At 41.0% G+C, this 19,068-nt stretch overlaps 1 protein-coding gene across 4 annotated transcripts in view; it reads right to left on the minus strand.

The window, feature by feature from the left end:
* KDM2A (lysine demethylase 2A) overlaps positions 1 to 19,068 on the minus strand; it is a 74,136-nt gene that overhangs the window by 37,866 nt on the left and 17,202 nt on the right. For all 4 annotated transcript variants that reach the window (XM_087950485.1, XM_087950486.1, XM_026686603.2 and 1 more), the window contains exons 4-5: positions 12,796 to 12,934; positions 6,566 to 6,644 (exon numbers count right to left, since the gene is read on the minus strand). In XM_087950485.1, coding sequence (XP_087806611.1) covers positions 6,566 to 6,644; positions 12,796 to 12,934 — 218 coding nt within the window. The remainder of the gene's footprint in view (positions 1 to 6,565; positions 6,645 to 12,795; positions 12,935 to 19,068) is intronic.

Raw genomic sequence — 19,068 nt, forward strand, 5'->3', positions numbered from 1 at the left:
TGGTCGCGGAACGCCATTTTTTTTCCGAGTCTGCAGTGCGTGGACCACTTACGCCACACCTGTGCTGGCCAGGACATCACCACCCCTGCCGTCTCCATACCTCCTGAACTGAGGGACTTCACGGATGTGTTCAGTGAGAAGGAGGCGGACCGGTTACCCCCACATCAGCCCTATGATTGCCCAGTGGACCTTCTGCCCAATGTACCACTGCCAAAGGGACGTTTGTACTCCATGTCCGAGCCCGAGCTGGCCGCCCTGCGGGACTTTTTGGACAAAAACTTGGCCCAAGGGTTCATCCGGCCTTCGTCGTCCCCTCTCTCAGCCCCAGTTCTCTTTGTCAAGAAGAAGACGGGAGACTTACACTTGTGCTGTGATTACCGCCGGTTAAACGCCATCACGGTGCGGAATAGCTACCCTTTGCCGCTTATTCCGGAGTTGTTGGAGAGGTTGGGGAAGGCCGCTATCTTCACCAAGCTCGATCTTCGTGGGGCCTACAACCTGGTGCGGATGCGAGAGGGGGACGAATGGAAGACGGCATTTGGCACCTGATACGGCCATTTTGAGTACACTGTGATGCCGTTTGGGTTGACCAATGCCCCCGCGGACTTCCAGCACCTGATGAATGACGTGTTTCGGGACATGTTAGATTGGTTCGTGGTGGTGTACCTGGGCGATATTCTGATCTATTCCGGGTCCAGGGACAGCCACCTTCACCACGTTCGTCTGGTTTTGCAACGCCTTCGGGAACACCAACTTTATGCGAAGTTGGAGAAATGTTTTTTCTTCCAGACTTCCATAGAGTTCCTTGGGCACATCATCTCTCCCGAAGGCATCGCCATGGACCCGCGTAAGGTTGAGGCCTTGTGTAGTTGGGAACCCCCTCGTCGCGTGAAGGATGTTCAACGCCTATTGGGGTTCGCTAACTATTACTGGACCTTCATCCCAGGTTTTGCAAAACTGACAGGTCCAATAACCCAGCTCCTTCGAAAGAAGGTCCTGTTCCAGTGGGGCCCCCCGCAGCAACAGGCTTTTGAAGCCCTCAAGAAGGCCTTCATCGCAGAACCTGTCCTGAGGCATCCTGATCCGCATCGTCCTTTTGTGGTGGAGACGGATGCGTCCAACGTGGCTATTGGGGCTGTGTTGTTGCAAGCCCCGGTGGATAGCGTCACTCTTTTTCCCTGCGCTTACTATTCCCGGAAACTCACTCCTTCTGAACGCAATTACACCATCTGGGAAAAAGAGTTGCTGGCTATCAAGGCTGCGTTTGAGACTTGGCGACATCATCTCGAGGGGGCCTGACACAAGGTGGAGGTCCGGACGGACCATCGGAATTTAGAACACTTGTCAACGGCACGAAAGTTGAACCAGCGGCAGATCCGGTGGTCGTTGATTTTTGCCCGGTTTAACTTTTTTGTGACCTATATCCCCAGTGGTCACAATCGGAGGGCGGATGCCCTGTCCCGCAAACCTGAGTATCTTTGCCCTGAGGACCCTATTCCTCTGCGGATGGTGCTGCCAGCAGAGTCCTTGGCCATAGTCCAGGAACCGGTGGATTTGCGGACTCAGGTGCGAGAGGCGCAGCGCCTAGATGCTTGGTCGCAGCAGAGGATGGGGGAGATTGGACCTGATTCCCCATGGACTTTGGAGGAGGGCTTACTCAAGCATCGGGGCCGGTTGTACGTACCCACGGGGCCACTTTGAGCCCTTATTATGACTCAGTGTCACGACAACCCTGCAGCCGGCCATTTTGGGTTTTTTTAAGACCCTCCATCTTGTCACGTGGACTTTTGGGTGGCCTTGAGTACGGCATGATGTCCACGCCTATGTCACATCCTGTGTACCGTGCAGGCAAACGAAAGCCGCGATGGGTGCGCCTCCTGGTCTTCTCCAACCTCTGCCGACTCTGGAAAGACCATGGGGAGCAATTTCCATGGACTTCTTGACTCATTTGCCATCATCTTCGGGATTTACGACTGTGCTTGTGGTGGTCGACATGTTAACCAAAATGGCCCACTTTATTCCGTGTCGTAAATTGCCTTCGGCCCGTACTACTGCCCGGTTGTTTTTGCAGCATGTTTTTCGTCTCCATGGTCTGCCAGACAGGGTAGTTTCTGATCGCGGTGTCCAATTTACAGCCCAATTTTGGAAGAGCCTGATGACTGCGTTACAGGTGCAGGTATGCTTGTCGTCGGCGCACCATCCAGAGACTGATGGTGGGACGGAGAAGGTTATTGGCATTCTCGGACAATATTTGAGTTGTTTTGTCAATCAACAACAGAACAATTGGGTTGCTTATCTCCCTCTGGCGGAGTTTGCCTTCAACAACTCCCAGCACACCTCCACCCAAATGACACCATTTTATGCGAATATGGGCTTCCATCCGTGATTATTTCCATTGACACTCTTAGATTCCCCAGTTCCCGAGACCCAGGAATTCCTGTCGGAACTACATTCTGTTCAACAATCAATTCGACAGCAATTGATACAGGCCAAGGAAGACTATAAGAGGTTTGCAGATCGCTCTCGACGGGCGACGCCTTCGCTGGCTGTGGGAGACCGTGTGTGGTTGTCCACAAAACATCTTTGGGTCGACCACCCGATAAAGAAGCTGGACCATCGGTTCATCAGCCCCTTTCCCATCAAGGCGGTCATCAACCCCGTAGCCTATCGTTTGATTCTACTGCGCTCCATGCATATTCATTCTGTCTTCCACCATTCCCTTTTGGTCCCAGACGCCCCTTTGTGTGATCTCCGGCCTCCCGCAGCTGATGATCCATCACCTGTACCCGATGATGATAACACAGTTGACGGCACAGTGGTCAGCATTCGGGATTCCCGCTGGTTGAAAGGACGGTTCCAGTATTTGATCGAGAGGCAGGGGGATGGACCGGAGGCCCTTACCTGGGTGGATGCTTCCACATTCCACGCCCCGGACCTTATACGAAGGTTCCATGACCAGTTCCCGTTGAGACCACATCCTGAACGTCAGACTCGGGGGAAGAGCCCTGCGGTGAGGGATAGTGTTGTGGCTCCGATTCCCGAGCCTGCGTTGTTAGAGGAAGAGGACTCAGAAGATGAGGAGGAGGAGGAATTGGGAATGCCTTCCTCCCCAGGATCTTCCTCTTCGGCAATGCCTTCCTCCCTGATAATACCTCAGGTTTCAGCAGATAACTGAGAGGGACAGCCTGAGACTAATCAGGAGGAGGAGGGCATATCGGAGCAGCCTCTGACAGGGAATCAAGTAGACGAAGGTTGGCTTGATCCGAGGCAGCGTCGCAGGAAGAAGTGTGAGCTGCAACGCAGGAGGCGTGGGCGAATCAGAGAGTGAGATGAGTTATTGAGACACACCCCACAGGGGATAAAAGTGGGTGTGTTTTCTCTGAAAACTCTGTACGGGACAAAGTGTTACTTTCTGTCAGGCTCCGGTGTGTTTTGTGGTCTGCGTTGGAAACTTTAGTGATTAATCATTCTGGTTATCTTGTCGGACTTGGCAGGCAGCGTTGGTTATAATGCCAAGAGCATTGTCTGTATAAAGGAATTAATCCTGTAAATACTGAATCTTCTTGCCTGCCTATATTTGTCGGATTTTTGGACTCTTCATCTTCCTTGGAAAGGTGAGACAGAACATGTATATATATATGTATATATATACATATGTGTGTATGTTATATATATATATATATATATATATATATATATATATATATATATATATATATATATATATATATATATATATATATTATATATATTATATTATATTTATTATTATATTATATTATATATTATTATATATTATATATTATATATTATATATTATATTATATATAGTCTAGGTGTGTTCGGTCTTTTCCTGTGTAAGATTAAAAGTATCTTGGCGATGTTTGGCGAGGTCCCACGCTGCCATCCTCAGGCTGGTGCTTTCGCTCGTGCTTGCACTGGCACGGCCGAAAGCACCAGCCTGAGGATGGCGCGTGGGACCTCGCCAAAATGTCGCCAAGATACTCTTAATCTTACACGGGAAAAGACCCAACACACCTAGACCCACATACCTGTACCTGTGAAAATCTCATACATACATACATACATACATACATACATACATACATACATACATTTATGCTATTCAGCTTTGTTCTGGTTATTTTCCCAACTCATTATAGTTGTGTTTTTAAAGTTGTAGCAACGTTTCGCAGAATCTCATCTGCCATCATCAGGCTTCTGTATTGTGTTCTTCTGTATAGTGTTCGTTCCAGACGAACACTGTACAGAAGCCTGATGATGGCAGATGAGATTCTGCCGAAATGTTGCTACAACTTTAAAAGCACAACTATAATGATGTGGGACAAAGCTGAATACCATACATATAAATACCCACGAAAACTTAAGAAAACACATACATTTATATATATATAAATTATATTAAATATATTAGCTCGTATTAATATATTCGTATGAAAATTAAAATTAAAATTCGTATTACTGGTCCTTGGGATTTAAAAGTATGAGTTTGGTGGTCCCTGAGATCCAAAAGGTTGGCGACCCCTGCTCTAGCCAGTTTTACATCAGTGACCTGAATAAAACCTTAGCAGGGTGAACAACTGGATAAAATGGCCCAACTCTGCCATCTGCTGGTTCCTAATAGCTTTTTGTAGCAAGATCCAGTTAATGGCTACTGTAATTTACTTTATTTCTATCCTGCCTTTATTATTTATATGAAGATACTCAGAACAATTGCTTCTAATAATCCAATTTCAAGAAAGTAATATATATCCTCAAAAATTATCCAAGCTGAATGGGCTGAATAAAGGAGAAAGCTGAAATTCAATCCAGGCAAAAAGGGAGTCCTGTTGACAGATACAAAACTGCACTTGGGGAACTGAAGTTCAGCCTTGGTTTGGAAGAAGCTGCGCTCACTTTAAAAAGAGATCCCTAGTTTGCTCTTTGATCCTCAATGATAACAGAAGTCAATTACAGCCAAGAGGCATTTGACAACTACAGTTAGTACATTAGCTACAACTCTTTCTTAGCTACAGATATGGCAGTAGTTATTCATGCATTGCTTACATTTTCTTGTAACTACTGCAATATATTCAATGGAGAAATCATCCTTAAAAAATGTCTAGAAAAAGCAACACAGTGTAGCACTAAATTAACGAATACCAAGTAGAGGGTTCTATTTGAACTAACTCAACTGGATTAACAGCACAGATTCTCAAAAATGTCTGCTCAATTAAGAAAGGAAAAAATAACTGCCTCAATGATTAACATTGGGGGTTTTGATGGGATCAAAGCCATGAATTATTATTGAAAGTACTTGTTTTTATGGGAGGATTGTTTATTTTAGCAAGAAAAATAGTATATTATGAAAAAAATGAAATCATAGAATGTAAGACTTGGAAGTGTCGTCAAGCCCTTTACTAGAATCAACTTCTTCACTGGCAGTTTTCTTCATTGTTGAATAATTCTTATCTTTAGGATATCCTATCCTCCTGACCAATCCTGTGGTGACAACTCTTTAGACACTTGAAGAGAGCAACTGTGTCTTCCTACAGCCTTTTCTTCTTCATGCTAAATACACGAAGTTCTCTCTATTCCCGATAAGTTTTTTCTTGCAAATCTCTTATAGAAATGCCAAACTTTTGAAATTTGTTTAGGCTATTTGTTTACAATTTCTTTCTCATCATCTGACTGAATGGCAAATACAGTCAAGAAAACAATGAGGCTTTAAGACTATCAACCTAAAAATGCTGGGATTCAATGTTGAGTCCAGACCACTATGGTTAACACTGGTCTGGAGATAATTGGCTTCTTCCAAGTTAAGACAGATAGCAATAGCACTTAAGACTTATATACCGCTTCACAGTGCTTTACAGCCTTCTTTAAGGGGTCTACAGAGTCACCATATTGCCCCCAACAATCTGGGTCCTCATTTTACCCACCTCAGAAGGATGGAAGGCTGAGTCAACCTTGAGCCTGGTGAGATTCGAACTGCCAAACTGCAGGCAGCTGACAGAAGTAGCCTGAAATACTGCATTCTAATGACTGCGCCACCATGGCTCTTAGACAGTTGTATTACCTGCGTTATCTATCACATTGTTCCAAAATTCATGACTGAATGACATTTGTCCAACATCTTCAGACCCAGGGAAGAAAGGCATGTGTCAACCCATCCGTGGATTCTCCAATCGTCGTGCTGGAGAACTGGCCAGTCATAATGAACCAAGCAGCAAATATTTGGCCTGACTCTCCAAAATATTTTATTTCTATAGTAATTAAAAGTGGACTCACAAATTATGATCAGTAACCTTAAAATCTCTATAGATCTTACACTAAATATGGCATCTAATTTGAATATATGTCACTATTTTCAACTTCAATATTATGTGCATTAAAATAAACTTTAGAATAGTCTGTTGAGTTTCTTCCTGCACTAGTCTCATCTCCTGTCATTATCAGAAACTTGGAGGAGCATAAACAAAGCATTCTGGCTTAGTAACATATTATCTCATAGGGGAAATAGTGACCTTGTCTAATATCAAATTGATATTTTTCCACCACTCACTTTATTCCAAGACCATCACAATTCTTGAAGATCAAAGGATCTCTTAAGCCACCACGCTGAATGTACTCCACATTGAAGTCTGTTCAAGAAAAAAGAAATGGTTTATTAGAGAAAACTAGCAACCAAGTGAGAACCCCAAAAGACAGCTAGAATGAAAAGGTAAGAGTGAAAAATAAAATGGTTTTTCCTACTTAATTACTTCCCTATTTTGGGGGGAAAAATATTATTAGCAAACATATGACTTTATTGGCACAGATAATGAAATATAACTTTACTCATGTTATACTAATGGAAAGCCGGCTTATTTATTAAACGTATCTGCTGTGAGCTATCCAGAACTGTTTTGGAAAAATAGGTAGGATATAAATATTTTTAAATGAATAATTGAGTTGGACAAAGAGACTTATGAAAATTCTTAGCCATGTTATCCACTATAACAGATATATACCGTGTTTCTCCAACAATACGGCCTCCACCAATAGGAAGCCCCAGCATGATTTATTGGCATAAAATCAAATTAAGCCCCTCCCCCCAAATTAAGGCCCATATTAAACATGCGAAATGAGGGGGGGAATGGCGGGGGGGCTTGCCGTTAGGAAGTACTTTGTTGCATGCCCGGATATGGTGCTGCCTGCGTTGGTGGAGCACTTCATATCGGGAGACCTTCCCCCACCGTTGCTTTTCCTTCTCCCTTGCTGCTGTGGTGTTACAGCAACGCCGCGGCGTTTGGCGCAGCCACATGCAGCCAATCAGGGCTCCTCCCTGCAACCGGAGCCCTGAGGAGACACTTGGCTTCAGGCGCTCCTGTGGCGGCCTTCCCTTTGCCTTCGAAGGTAAAGCGAATTATTTTAAAAACCTCCGCTTATCCCAACAGGGCCGCGCCGGAGCCGTGCGAGCTGGGCAGAGCCGGGAAAGCGAGCCGCGGGTGTTTCCTGGTTCTACCCAGCCCACACGGCTCTGCCACGGCCCTGGCGGGATGAGTGGAGGGCCCGGCGGGGAGGCACTCGCTGCCTTGGTGACATTTCGGGTGCCTCCGCCGCCTCCTCGCCCATCACAGGTGGTGGTGGCGGCGGCAAGCAGCGGCGCTTCGCTGAGGGAAAAAGAAGACAGCGCAGCCACCTTGCTTGCTTTCCCACCTGCCCGCCCCAGACAGCCTCAGGAGCGGCGGCAGTGGCAGCAGGCGCGCACACTCCTGCCGGAGAAGGGAGGAGAGGCGAGGAAAGAGAAGGGAGTGCGGCAGCAGTGGCTGTCAGAATATAGTCTCATAGCGGGGCAAGGCTGGCAAGCTGAGGTGGCCGCACCAGAGAGCATCGCTGCCGACCCCATCGTGAGGATAAAGGAGCGGGATAGAGATTCAGTCAGATGTCAGCCTCGGCTAGAGAAAAGAACCAGCCTCTCGGAGCACGCCGGCGTCTTTCCCTCTCTCTCTCTCTCCATGTATGAAAGAGCTTGCCTCGCTCGGAGCGTTTGGCGAAGCACACGAGTTTCGCAGTCGGAGAGGGAGGTGGCGGCGAAAAGCAGGATGCTGCAAGTCAGGACCTTGCATTGAAGCAGCCCGGGGGGCACGTAGCTACCTCCCTCCAGCCCACCTTGAGGATTTGCCTTTTGTTGTTGGTATACTTGGCTTCAGGCGCTCCTATCGGCGCCTTCCCTTTGCTTTCGAAGGTAAAGTGAATTATTTTAAAAACCTCCGCTCATCCCGCCAGGGCCATGGCAGAGCCGTGCGGCTGGGCAGAACCAGGAAACACCCGCGGCTCGCTTTCCCGGCTTTGCCCAGCTCGCACGGCTCCGGCACGACCCTGATGGGATGAGCGGAGGTTTTTAAAATAATTCGCTTTACCTTCGAAGGCAAAGGGAAGGCGGCCACAGGAGCGCCTGAAGCCAAGTGTCTCCTCAGGGCTCCGGTTGCAGGGAGGAGCCCTGATTGGCTGCACGTGGCTGCGCCAAACGCCGCGGCGTTACTGTAACGCCATGGCAGCAAGGGAGAAGGAAAAGCAACGGTGGCGGAAGGTCTCCCGAACATCCAAGCTGTCGCCGCCCACCCACCCGAGGATGCAAGGGGGGGGGAATTAAGTCACCCCCGAAAAGACGGCCTAGCCGGTTTTTCGGGGGTCAAAAAAAAATAAGGCCCGGCCTTATTATGTGAGAAACACAGTATAACCTGGAGCATTAAGGCTATGTAAGGGTCCCAAAGGCTGACCTAAAATTCTGTCAAATTTATAATTTTTATTACAACAGAAGGAAAAATTATTCAAACATAATAATAAAAATGAACTGTTCATTACAGTTTTCAAATAAGACTTTTAACTATAATATGGTCTCGGCTCAAACAGTAGGTGGCAGATGTGGCTAGGAGGGCCTTTGCATATCTTCGGTGTGCCAGTTGCACCCATACTTGGACCAGGAGGACCTGAGCACAGTAACTCACACCCTTGTAACCTCCAGGATAGACTACCGTAACATGCTCTACATGGGGCTACTCTGAAGACCATTCAAAAACTTCAACTAGTGCAGAAATGGGTGTGTGTGTGTGTGTGTGTGTGTGTGTGTGTGTGTTAAATGTGTCAGATACGAAGCACATGTAACACTACTTCTGTGCATTGGTTGCCAGTGTGCTTCCGGGTGCAATTCAAGGTGATAGTAGTTACCTTTAAAGATCTAGATGATTTGAGATTGGGGTACTGGAGGAATCTTTTTTTCAAGAGTCTCTACTTGTTCAACTAGATTTAACAGAATGGACTTGCTGCAGATCCCATCAGTCAAAGAGTGCCAAGTAGCAGAAATCAGAAGATGAACTTTTTCTACAGTGGTCCCTGCTCTATGGAGCATCCTCCCTGACTCCAAACCTACTAGGCTTTCTTAAGGGCCTAAAAACTTGTATTACCATGCTTGAGGTGCTGAATGGGTTAAGGGTCCTGTTCACTGGCTGTATTGTTAACTGGCTAAATATCTTGCTCCTATGTATACTTAATCTGGATGTTTTTTTAGTATTTTTATTGTTTTAAAATGTTTTTAGTATTTTAAACTGTAGTTCATTTTTTGAATTGTAAGCCACCAAGAATCATTGACTTAGATGGGTGGCTATAGAAATTGAATGGATGAATGAATAGGAGATGAATAAATAGGAGATTGAGAATAAAACAAAACTCCCATGTTTAAGTTCTTAGCTCCCATTTCTTCAACATTAACCATTGAAAGGAATCCTTATTCAATTTAAGAGCCAAACAAGAACAAAACAAAAACAATGCAAACAAAAAGTGTTTCTCATAAAATGCCTCTTTCCTTGTCCCCCCCAAGCAATTGCACATATTTGCTGGAAGTTGCGAAAAGGTATGCTTAAGACTTCATATACAGAGAAAAACAGGTGAATGGCTATATAAATTGAGTAAAATCAATACAAATAAATCAACCTGGAAATCTTAATTCAAATAAAATTAAAAAGAGAGGTACATGATTTGATTACTAGTTTATTTAGATATCAGAAATGAGGTTTACAATTGCTCTGAAATTTTTATAATTTCAAAGAATCATTTCCACTTCTACATATTTAGTTTAACAACTCATCATTTTCTAAGCCCAAATAATAGCATTCCACAGATAACATATTAACATTACTAATGTGAAGCTAACACATGAAATATTATTAGTATTCCAGTCTCCTCCACTTAATTAATAATATCCTAATACTTTTTGTCCCAGGAGTGCTAAAACTATTTCTTCTGTTGGAAAGGCTGCTATAGTTACTTAAGCCATGCTTGCACAGATGAAATTAATAAGGAAAACAGGAATGTTTGAATACTGATAATAAAATTCATCACCATAATGGAGGTACACAACCACCACTGCCTTGTTAGGAAGCCTTTTACAATATATTGTTCTAGTATCTATACAACAATTGTTTTAAAAAATAAATTGTTACACTTAAGCTAAAAATACCAGGGCTATGTATATTTCAAGAATTATTCAGAAGTGTTTTGGAACTCATGCATGCATTGTACCTCTTGGCTTTCCATTAAAGCAGTTTTTCCCCCAGATTCCTGTGCCTCTGAATAATTTTCAAGGCATGCAAAGCCTTACAAAATAAAAAGAACAACAACAAAAACACTAAAATTGTCAAATAAGGCACAAGTAGGGGGCCAAGGAAGAATCAGTCGGAGTTTAACAATTACTAAATACTATATGGCTGTCAAAATGTGGACTTGGTGACACATTTACTTATTTAAACCATTTATATGGCTGCTCAAATAATCAATGTTACTCTGGGCAATGCAGAAAAAAAATCAATAAAACCTAACAAAAGGAATACAAAATAGCAGTAGTATTTTAGATGTATATACCGCCCATAGTGCTTTAAATTTAAAGCACTCTCTGAGTGGTTTAGAGTCAGCATATTTCACCCAACAATTTGGGTCCTCATTTTAACCAACCTTGGAAGGATGGTAACCTAAGTCAACCTTGAGCTGGTCAGGATCAAACTCCTGGTTATGGGCAGAGTTAGCCTGCAATACTGTATTCTAACCACTGTGCTACCTTTGCAAAGCATAATTAAACAATACAATGGCAATCATAGTCCAGCATACCAAAAGCTAATGAAAGGACCATGATAGCCTTTTTCAAAGGTCAGCGTTTATTGGCTAGTTTATAAACATGAGGTTACCATCCAGTCTGAAAGAGTGACATTATTAGACCCATCATAGACTGATATTGCCCAAAGGAACCTGACAACCTGACATACAATGTTTCTCAGCATAAATTTCCCAATTTCAATGATGGATACAGTATATGCTAAGAAAGTACTAATTTCTCCTTATTATATTCCAATTTAATAGATTTATTAAAGGAGATTTCAAAGCTACATGTAATCTATATGGAAACGATGCACACATATAATTGAAAGGAGCTTACTTTTTTCAGAATATATTGAAGTCAAAATTTATTCATTGATAGTTTGATCTCTATATTTGCAGGGGTTATATATCAACATTTTTGTGCAAAAATTCTGAAATTCTGTGAAATTCTGTCCTCTGCATTGTAAAGCTCTAGATGTTTTCTACACGTGCATAAACATTTATACATATACTTAATGTCAAGTTAAGAGCATGTAACATAGACACATAACACAAATGTTACAAGCCATCTTATTTACTGTGTATTGAAGATGCATATGCCTCACCATCACTCAGGGCGAATGCTGTGAGTGGCAGTCAGAATTTTAGTATGATAAATTTCATGATTGCCACAGCAAAAACTATGTATGGCAAGAATGAAAATCCAACTCATTACATTTTCAGGCCATCCAACTCCAAAATTATTCTGGGAGGCTTTACCAAGTTAGAAGAACAAACATTACATAAAACTACAACTATATATAAAACAACAACTGTCTGAAAGAATAGAACTATCCTCCTGCATACTCCTTCAGTTTAAAGTGGTTCCTACCCTAACTCAAGGGCCTGGAAAAAGCCAAATTTTAAAAGAATGGCTGAAGGTAAGTGGCCCTATAATTCCGTAGAAGATGATATTCCAAAAAGAAAATTTAGTAACGAAGAAGGCCTGCCTATGGGTTCCTCCTACAGTTTGTTTAATCAATGGGACTGGAAGCAAGAGCATACAAGACAAAAGGACTAAAAAAAAAAAAGCAAATTGCAGTATTTTATCTTTCATCCCAATGCTGTGATGAGGAAAGGAGGAACTACATGCTGAGTTGTAAGACTTGCAGGAATAGCACTTCTGTATGATAAATTATTCTTGCTTTTCTGACTATGCTAAAAGTTCATGTATAATGTTTTGAATATAGCTTATATAGCAAAATCATAAAATAGTATGGGGAGGAGGAAGATAGCATCTTATTAAATATGACATTATGTCAGCACTTTGTATTTATTTAGTGAATTTTAAATCACCAAATATATACACACACACACACACACACTCATTCTCTCTCTCTCTCTCTCTCTCTCACTCACTGTAGATGAAAGTCTGTTTCCTTCATTTATTTGTGATTATGTACTATTTTTGCTATAATTTTCATTTGTATTTTTAAATGCCCTATTATTACAAGAAGCACCAATTGAGTTTCTAAGAAAGAGGCTGATTTTTTTTTTTAGAATTTTAATATTCGTTGAGCCCAATAGCATCAGAGAATAAAAATTGTTTTGTTACAGCAGTTAGGTGAAATACTCATATGTATCCTCACCTTGGAACGGAAGCATGGTAGAAAGGACACTCACCTTTGCCTTCCATGAATACTACAAAGTTGGCATTATATTTGTTGGTAGTAAGTTTTTCTTCAAGGTCAAATGTTCGCTTGCCTTCAATCTCATCATCTGAGATGCCATCATCCTCATAGCGTCGTCTCATAGCACCACGCTGTAGAAGCAATTGCAAAATATAAGTATAGGATGAACCACAGGGAAGAATCTAGTAGTCAGGTAGTTCCCAATAAGCTATATACATTTTAATTATTTGTTTTAAAAGAGACAAAGGTAAAAGAAGACAGAAAACAAAATAACTGGATATTTATACAATGGCAGTATCAAAACACAAACACAAAATAAAATAAACATTTGAACAGAAAACTCCCTAAAATTAATAAGCTAAATGTATATAAATCAGTTAAATATAGTATATATTCATTTAACTACAATTTATCAAGCATTAAAATAAGTATTGTCTTGTAAAATATTATGAAACACGGTCAAACACGGGTGGTATTCTACTGGTTTGGACTGGTTCAGGCAAACCGGTAGTTCCGGTGATCATTTGGCCCCACCCATCCACCCCTGCTCTTTCCTGTGCTTTATTTCCTTGTTTTGGAGCACAGCTGATTCACGTGGCAGAGCGGTTCTGCCGCGCCTCAGCTGTTTTATTCACTGGGGTTGCAGTAGAAGATAAGTATTATAGCTGGAAATGGGCTTTTTTAAATGGTGTGCATGCACGCGGTCACTGAACCGGTTGTTACACGGGTTGAATTGCACCACTGGTCAAACATACTGTGTCAGTTCTTGATTACTAAAAACTTCTAGTCATATCAAAAAAAATTACGTAACTTTTATTCCAGTCTTTAATATTTAGGGTAATACTTTTCCAATCTTACAGTACAGATAACCATTTTAACAAATAACCATTTGTTTAGTGACTATTTGAGTTACAATGGCACACACACAAAAAGATTTATGTCCAGTTTTCACACTTAAAACTGTTGTAGCATCCCATGGCCATGTAATCAATGTTCAGGCACTTGGCAGCTGGATATATTTATGACAGTTGCACTGTCCCAGGCTCATGTGACTATCATTTGTAACCTTCCCAGCCAACTTCCAAGAAGCACAGTCAGTGAGGGTAGCCAGATTTGCTTAATGACAGCACGATTCACTTAATAACTGCAGTGATTCTCTTAACAACTGTGGCAAAAAGGATGTAAAATGGGGCAAAACTCACTTATAAACTGCCTTGCTTAGCAACAGAAATTTTGGACTCAATTGTGGTTGTGTGACTACTCGTATCCAAGTTATTCCTCATTCCCATCCCATGCCCTAAATAATCAATATTCCTCAAAAAAGATCAGACTCCACAATTTTATTTTTAATAATACTTGTATGAATATCCATCTTATATACAATAACCTTGTTTAATTCACAGCAAAATTGACATAGAAAATAAAATAACACTGCTATAGACTTCACAGCATGTCCACCACACATTTGCAACTCTATTCATATCCTAACTGAACACCTTGGGGAACAATCAGCTCTTCAAGGCTTTTCAGAGGACTTAAAGGGTAAGGATCCTTCCATTATTCACAGGCGAGAGAAAGTATATCTTAAGATCCTGCCAGATGACAATGTATTTTTAAAAATGCAAATTGGAAACTCTTCATAGATTATATTCTTATATATGGATTATACCACATTCAGAGTTTACGTTTCTCTCAACATGAAGCTAATTCATTAGTTTCTGCTTGAATTATTTTTCTCTTCTATTGTAATGTTATAAATCTTATTATACTGTATTATTTCAATGAAGATTTCAATGTAATAGTACGTATGTAATAAGATTACAAATCATAAACATTCTATTACTCAGAAAAATACTGAAAAGAAGAAAAAAGTAAAAATTCCATTAATATTAATAGTATTTTAAGATGTCAATACTGCAAACAAAATTATTTATTATCCAAAATTGAGCATAACATAACAAATGCACTGTGTTTCACATCACAGTCGTAATGTAATAAAAGTTTCAGTATGAAACTAATTTCTTAAAACAATGCAATCTCCATTGTACTATTAGTGCGTGCATGCGTATTGACAGGTGCATAGATACATGAGGCAAATTGAACAAAGATTTAAATATCCGAGATATAGGAGATAGAATAATACTACTACTAATAAATAATACATACATACATACATGGTTAATACCTAGGATGCTGGCAGCAACCCATATCAACTATTAGCGCCAGTCAATTATATTTGTGATACATGTTTAAATGTTCAGTTGACTGAGTTTCATGTTTAATGAATAAAAGAAATAATAATAATAATAATAATAATTGTTATAATACAATAATACCAAGGCTGTGGAATGTTGCAAGCACTTTAGGGAGCTGAAGAAGAAAAAGCATTGGAAGAATACCTGAAGGACACTGAAGAAGATGCATTGAAACTAATACACCATGAAGGTTTATTAAATACCAAAGAGACCAAACTATAAGAAAGACCATATGAAATGTATCACCATTAATCCACTGCAAAAGGAACAGTTTACATGGAACAGCTTATAACCAGGGGTGGGATTCTACTGATTCGGAACCGGTAGCTCCGAGGATCAGCTGTGAGAGAACCGGTTCGCCGACAATCAACTGTTGAGCCCACCCACTTGCCCTGGCTCTAGTCTGTGCTTTATATCCTGGTTTTCAAGCTCAGCTGATTCGTGCGGCACAGCGGATTGCCGCCCGTCAGGCAATCACAGGCAAAACACAGATTGCTGGAGAAAGTCAGTAACAAACGCTCTGCACGCACGGGCACCGAACCCGTTGTTACACCGGTTGAATCGCACCCCTGCTTATAACCTGTACCTTATTATTGCCGTAAATAGCATTTGCCTAACCCAGATCTTTGGGAAGGAGTTGATAGGTGAACAAAAATGCCAGATCTAATCTAAATATCTGGCTGTGTGTCCAACCATAATACCGAATCAGATGACATCATTTAAGGGGAGGGACCTGAAGCATGTCCACTTTATCTAACTTGGTGGGAATAGGCAGATATCCTCAAAGATACCAGTTCTGCAAAGAGCCTGGCCCTGTGACATTCATGTTTTTAAAGGAGATAACTAGCAAGTTGAATTGTACATAATAATAATAATAAACTGACAGTCACCAGCTCTTGCAATAGTAGTAGGTTGACTAGAATTGCATATGCTGCTGCATTCTGGACCACTTATAACTTTTGGATGATCTTCGAAGGCAGTCCCATGAAAAGAATTCTGCAATAAACTAATCAGGATCTCATGCCTAACCAGGGCATGAGTGAATGTTAGCAAGGCCTCCAAGAATGGGTGCAATTGGCTCAAAAGATGAATTTACGCAAAGGCATTTCTCCTTCAGCAAGAGCCACAAGTCTAGAATGAAACCCAAGTAGTGCATTAATTCTGTCTGGAAGAGAATCATGCCATCTAAAGTTTTTTTTTTTAAAAAAAAACAGCTCTGCAGAAATTGTGACCAATAAGAGGTCTCTGCAATCATGTGACCTGGATTTGATCCTTTTAAACTGGCAGCCATTTTTAGTCTTTAGTCCTTTGAGACCCAGAAGCTGCCCGCAGTTAGAACAGGTGATTTCTGAGACCCGTATGGTCATGCAGTTTTTTTCCCTTTGTGATCAAAATTCAGATGGCAACTGGTTTATACTTATGACTATTTCTGTGTCTCAAGACTATGTGATTACTTTTGCAACCTTCTGACAAGCAAAGTCAATGGGGAAGCCAGGTTCACTTAACAAATGAACCCAATACATTTTATGCAGTAATTCAGGTAACAACTGGGATCAGGTTGTAAAATGGGGCAAAACTCAATTAACAAATGTCTCACATAACAGAAATTTTGGACTCAATTATGGTCGTACTTCGAAGACTACTTGTACTGTGCTTGTTTATATTTATCTTGAAATTGTTTGCAGAAATACTAGCCAGCCCCTACTGAAACCAAATTTAGTACTGTAAAGTTCCTTTGCATTATACTCTATATTGTGTTTGCATGTGTTTGAGATCGCTGCACAAATACTAGCCAACACCCACAGAAAGCAAAGATATTGTGAAGTTCTTTATTGCTCTACAGCAGGGGTGTCAAACTTGATTTCATTGAGGGCCACATCAGGGTTGTGTTTGACCTCAGGGGGTGGGGGGTGGCCAGGGTAGGCATGGCCGCATGCAACCCTCCAGAGCTTCATTTTCTTTGGCAGAGGATTGCAGGAGGCCCTCTCAGCTGAAAACGGAGCTTGGGAGGGTAGCATGCAGCCCTCCTGAGCTCCGTTTTCACTGACAGAAGCATGATGGGCCAGTCTTTCGCTGTTTCCAATGCATCCTGCAGGCTGGATCCGGCCCACAGGCCTTGAGTTTGACACCCCTGTTCTACAGTACTGTGTTTGCTTTTGCTTTGATTGTTAGTGTGTACTGCTGTTGATTGCTTGTAGAACAGCTGATGGGAGGGCAACAGGAAGAAGAGCCATTCAAATTCTCAAGCTCCTGGTTTACTTAATAAGGTAATTTAATGTCCCAGTTCTTGCAAAATGTACAGTGTACACTAAGCTGCATATAAAAATAAACAAAACCAGTGCAGCAATAAAATATGATATTGTATAGACCTGATAATGTACATTTTTTAAAAACAAATTTTATTGATTTTAAAGACAAACAAAACATAAGACATCAAAGTATAAAACCTCCTTTCTCAAAAATTACTTATGTTTTAACAAGGCAAATAAAGCATTATTTTTTAAAGCATAGTTCCACATTATCACATTTCCATTTAAACACATATATATCTTTTCCAAATTTCTCATTGTTTCTCCCTTCACTTTTATTCAATTATATTTCTTTGTATCAAGGTTTTATTAATTCTCCATCAAGCATAAACACACAAAATACAGAACATAAAACAAGACATAAAAAGATAAAACCTTCTTAATTATTATTTATACATGTCTTTTCCAAATTTCTCCCCCTTTAGTTTTATTCCTCCAAGGTTTTATTAATTCACAATCAAAACATAGCTAACCAAAACACAAAACATAAAACTTCTTTTGAAAAGTGGCTTAGCCCTGGGTTACATCTTTTTTGACAGACCTAAATCAGGTTCATGCTCACCTTATATACCATTCATATCTTATTAACCATTCTATATTTTCTATATAACTTCTCCCTTCTTTTCACTCTCTTAATTATATTTTGTTTATTTCATCTTATTTCAAAATCATTATGTTTGCATCTTTTGTCCGTTCTTTTCCAATCATCTATTTATCTCTTTTCTTTAGCAAAGAATTTCTCCTGTAATCACTTTTAAGGTGTGACGCCTTTCCCTAAAGTAACACTTAAAATAATACATAATTTCTATCCTGATTCTGCTTAGTACATTCTACATGTTGCATTTTGAAAAAATAATAATAAACTTATAATATAATTAAGTATATAATTTCCATTCTAATTCTAATTCTATTAATAGTATAACTAAGCATTAATCATTTTACACATTCTCTTTGATATTTTATTAAATATTGAAATCTATCATTATAAAACATTTTAATATTTTAATATTTTGTTAAATCTTATAATATTCCAATAGACTATTTCAAATGCAAATACTACAATACTATCTTATGTACTCTTGCAGAATCTTTCTTAAATTATACATCCTTTATCCTTTATCTCTAAAAAAGATATCTTGTTTCAGACCGTGGCTTTTCCCCCCTTTTTCCCTCCCTTTCTTCTCCAGTCTGATCTTTTTGCCCCCCCCTCTCCTAACCTCCACCTTTTTAGCTTCCCCTCTCTGTTGTAATTCTCTTTTCAATTGCTTTCTAACATTGTACTTTTTTTTCACCTTATTTTTCTTTTTCTTGGTTGTTTTATTGAATCTTAAATTCTCATTTTTCCTTCCTCTCTTCCTATTTTCTTTCTTAATCAAACTTTTTTGTCCATTAAAAATGGCTTCCTTTTGGACACTTCCGGTTTGTCGGCTTCGCGAGCGGCAGGGATTCGCGAAGCTGCGCGATCCCTGCTGCGCTAGCCGCTTTTGGGGCTCCGATCCGGACGGGTACGGAGCTAGGCCACCCTGCAGGGGCAGCTGAAGGTAGGGGGATCCGGAGAGGGGTTAGGGGTGTTGCAGACCCTCCCCGGCCGGCAGAACCCCTTTTCCCAAGACGTGCAGCGGCGGTCTGTAATGGCCGCCACGAAGAAGCTGGCAGCCGGGTAAGAATGCGCAGGAGGAAGTGGAGAAAGTTTTTGAAAGG

The sequence above is a fragment of the Notechis scutatus genome, chromosome 1 (genome assembly GCF_049901735.1).
Source record: "Notechis scutatus isolate UNSWTSFEM ecotype Mainland chromosome 1, rNotScu1.2, whole genome shotgun sequence".
Lineage (NCBI taxonomy): Eukaryota > Metazoa > Chordata > Lepidosauria > Squamata > Elapidae > Notechis > Notechis scutatus.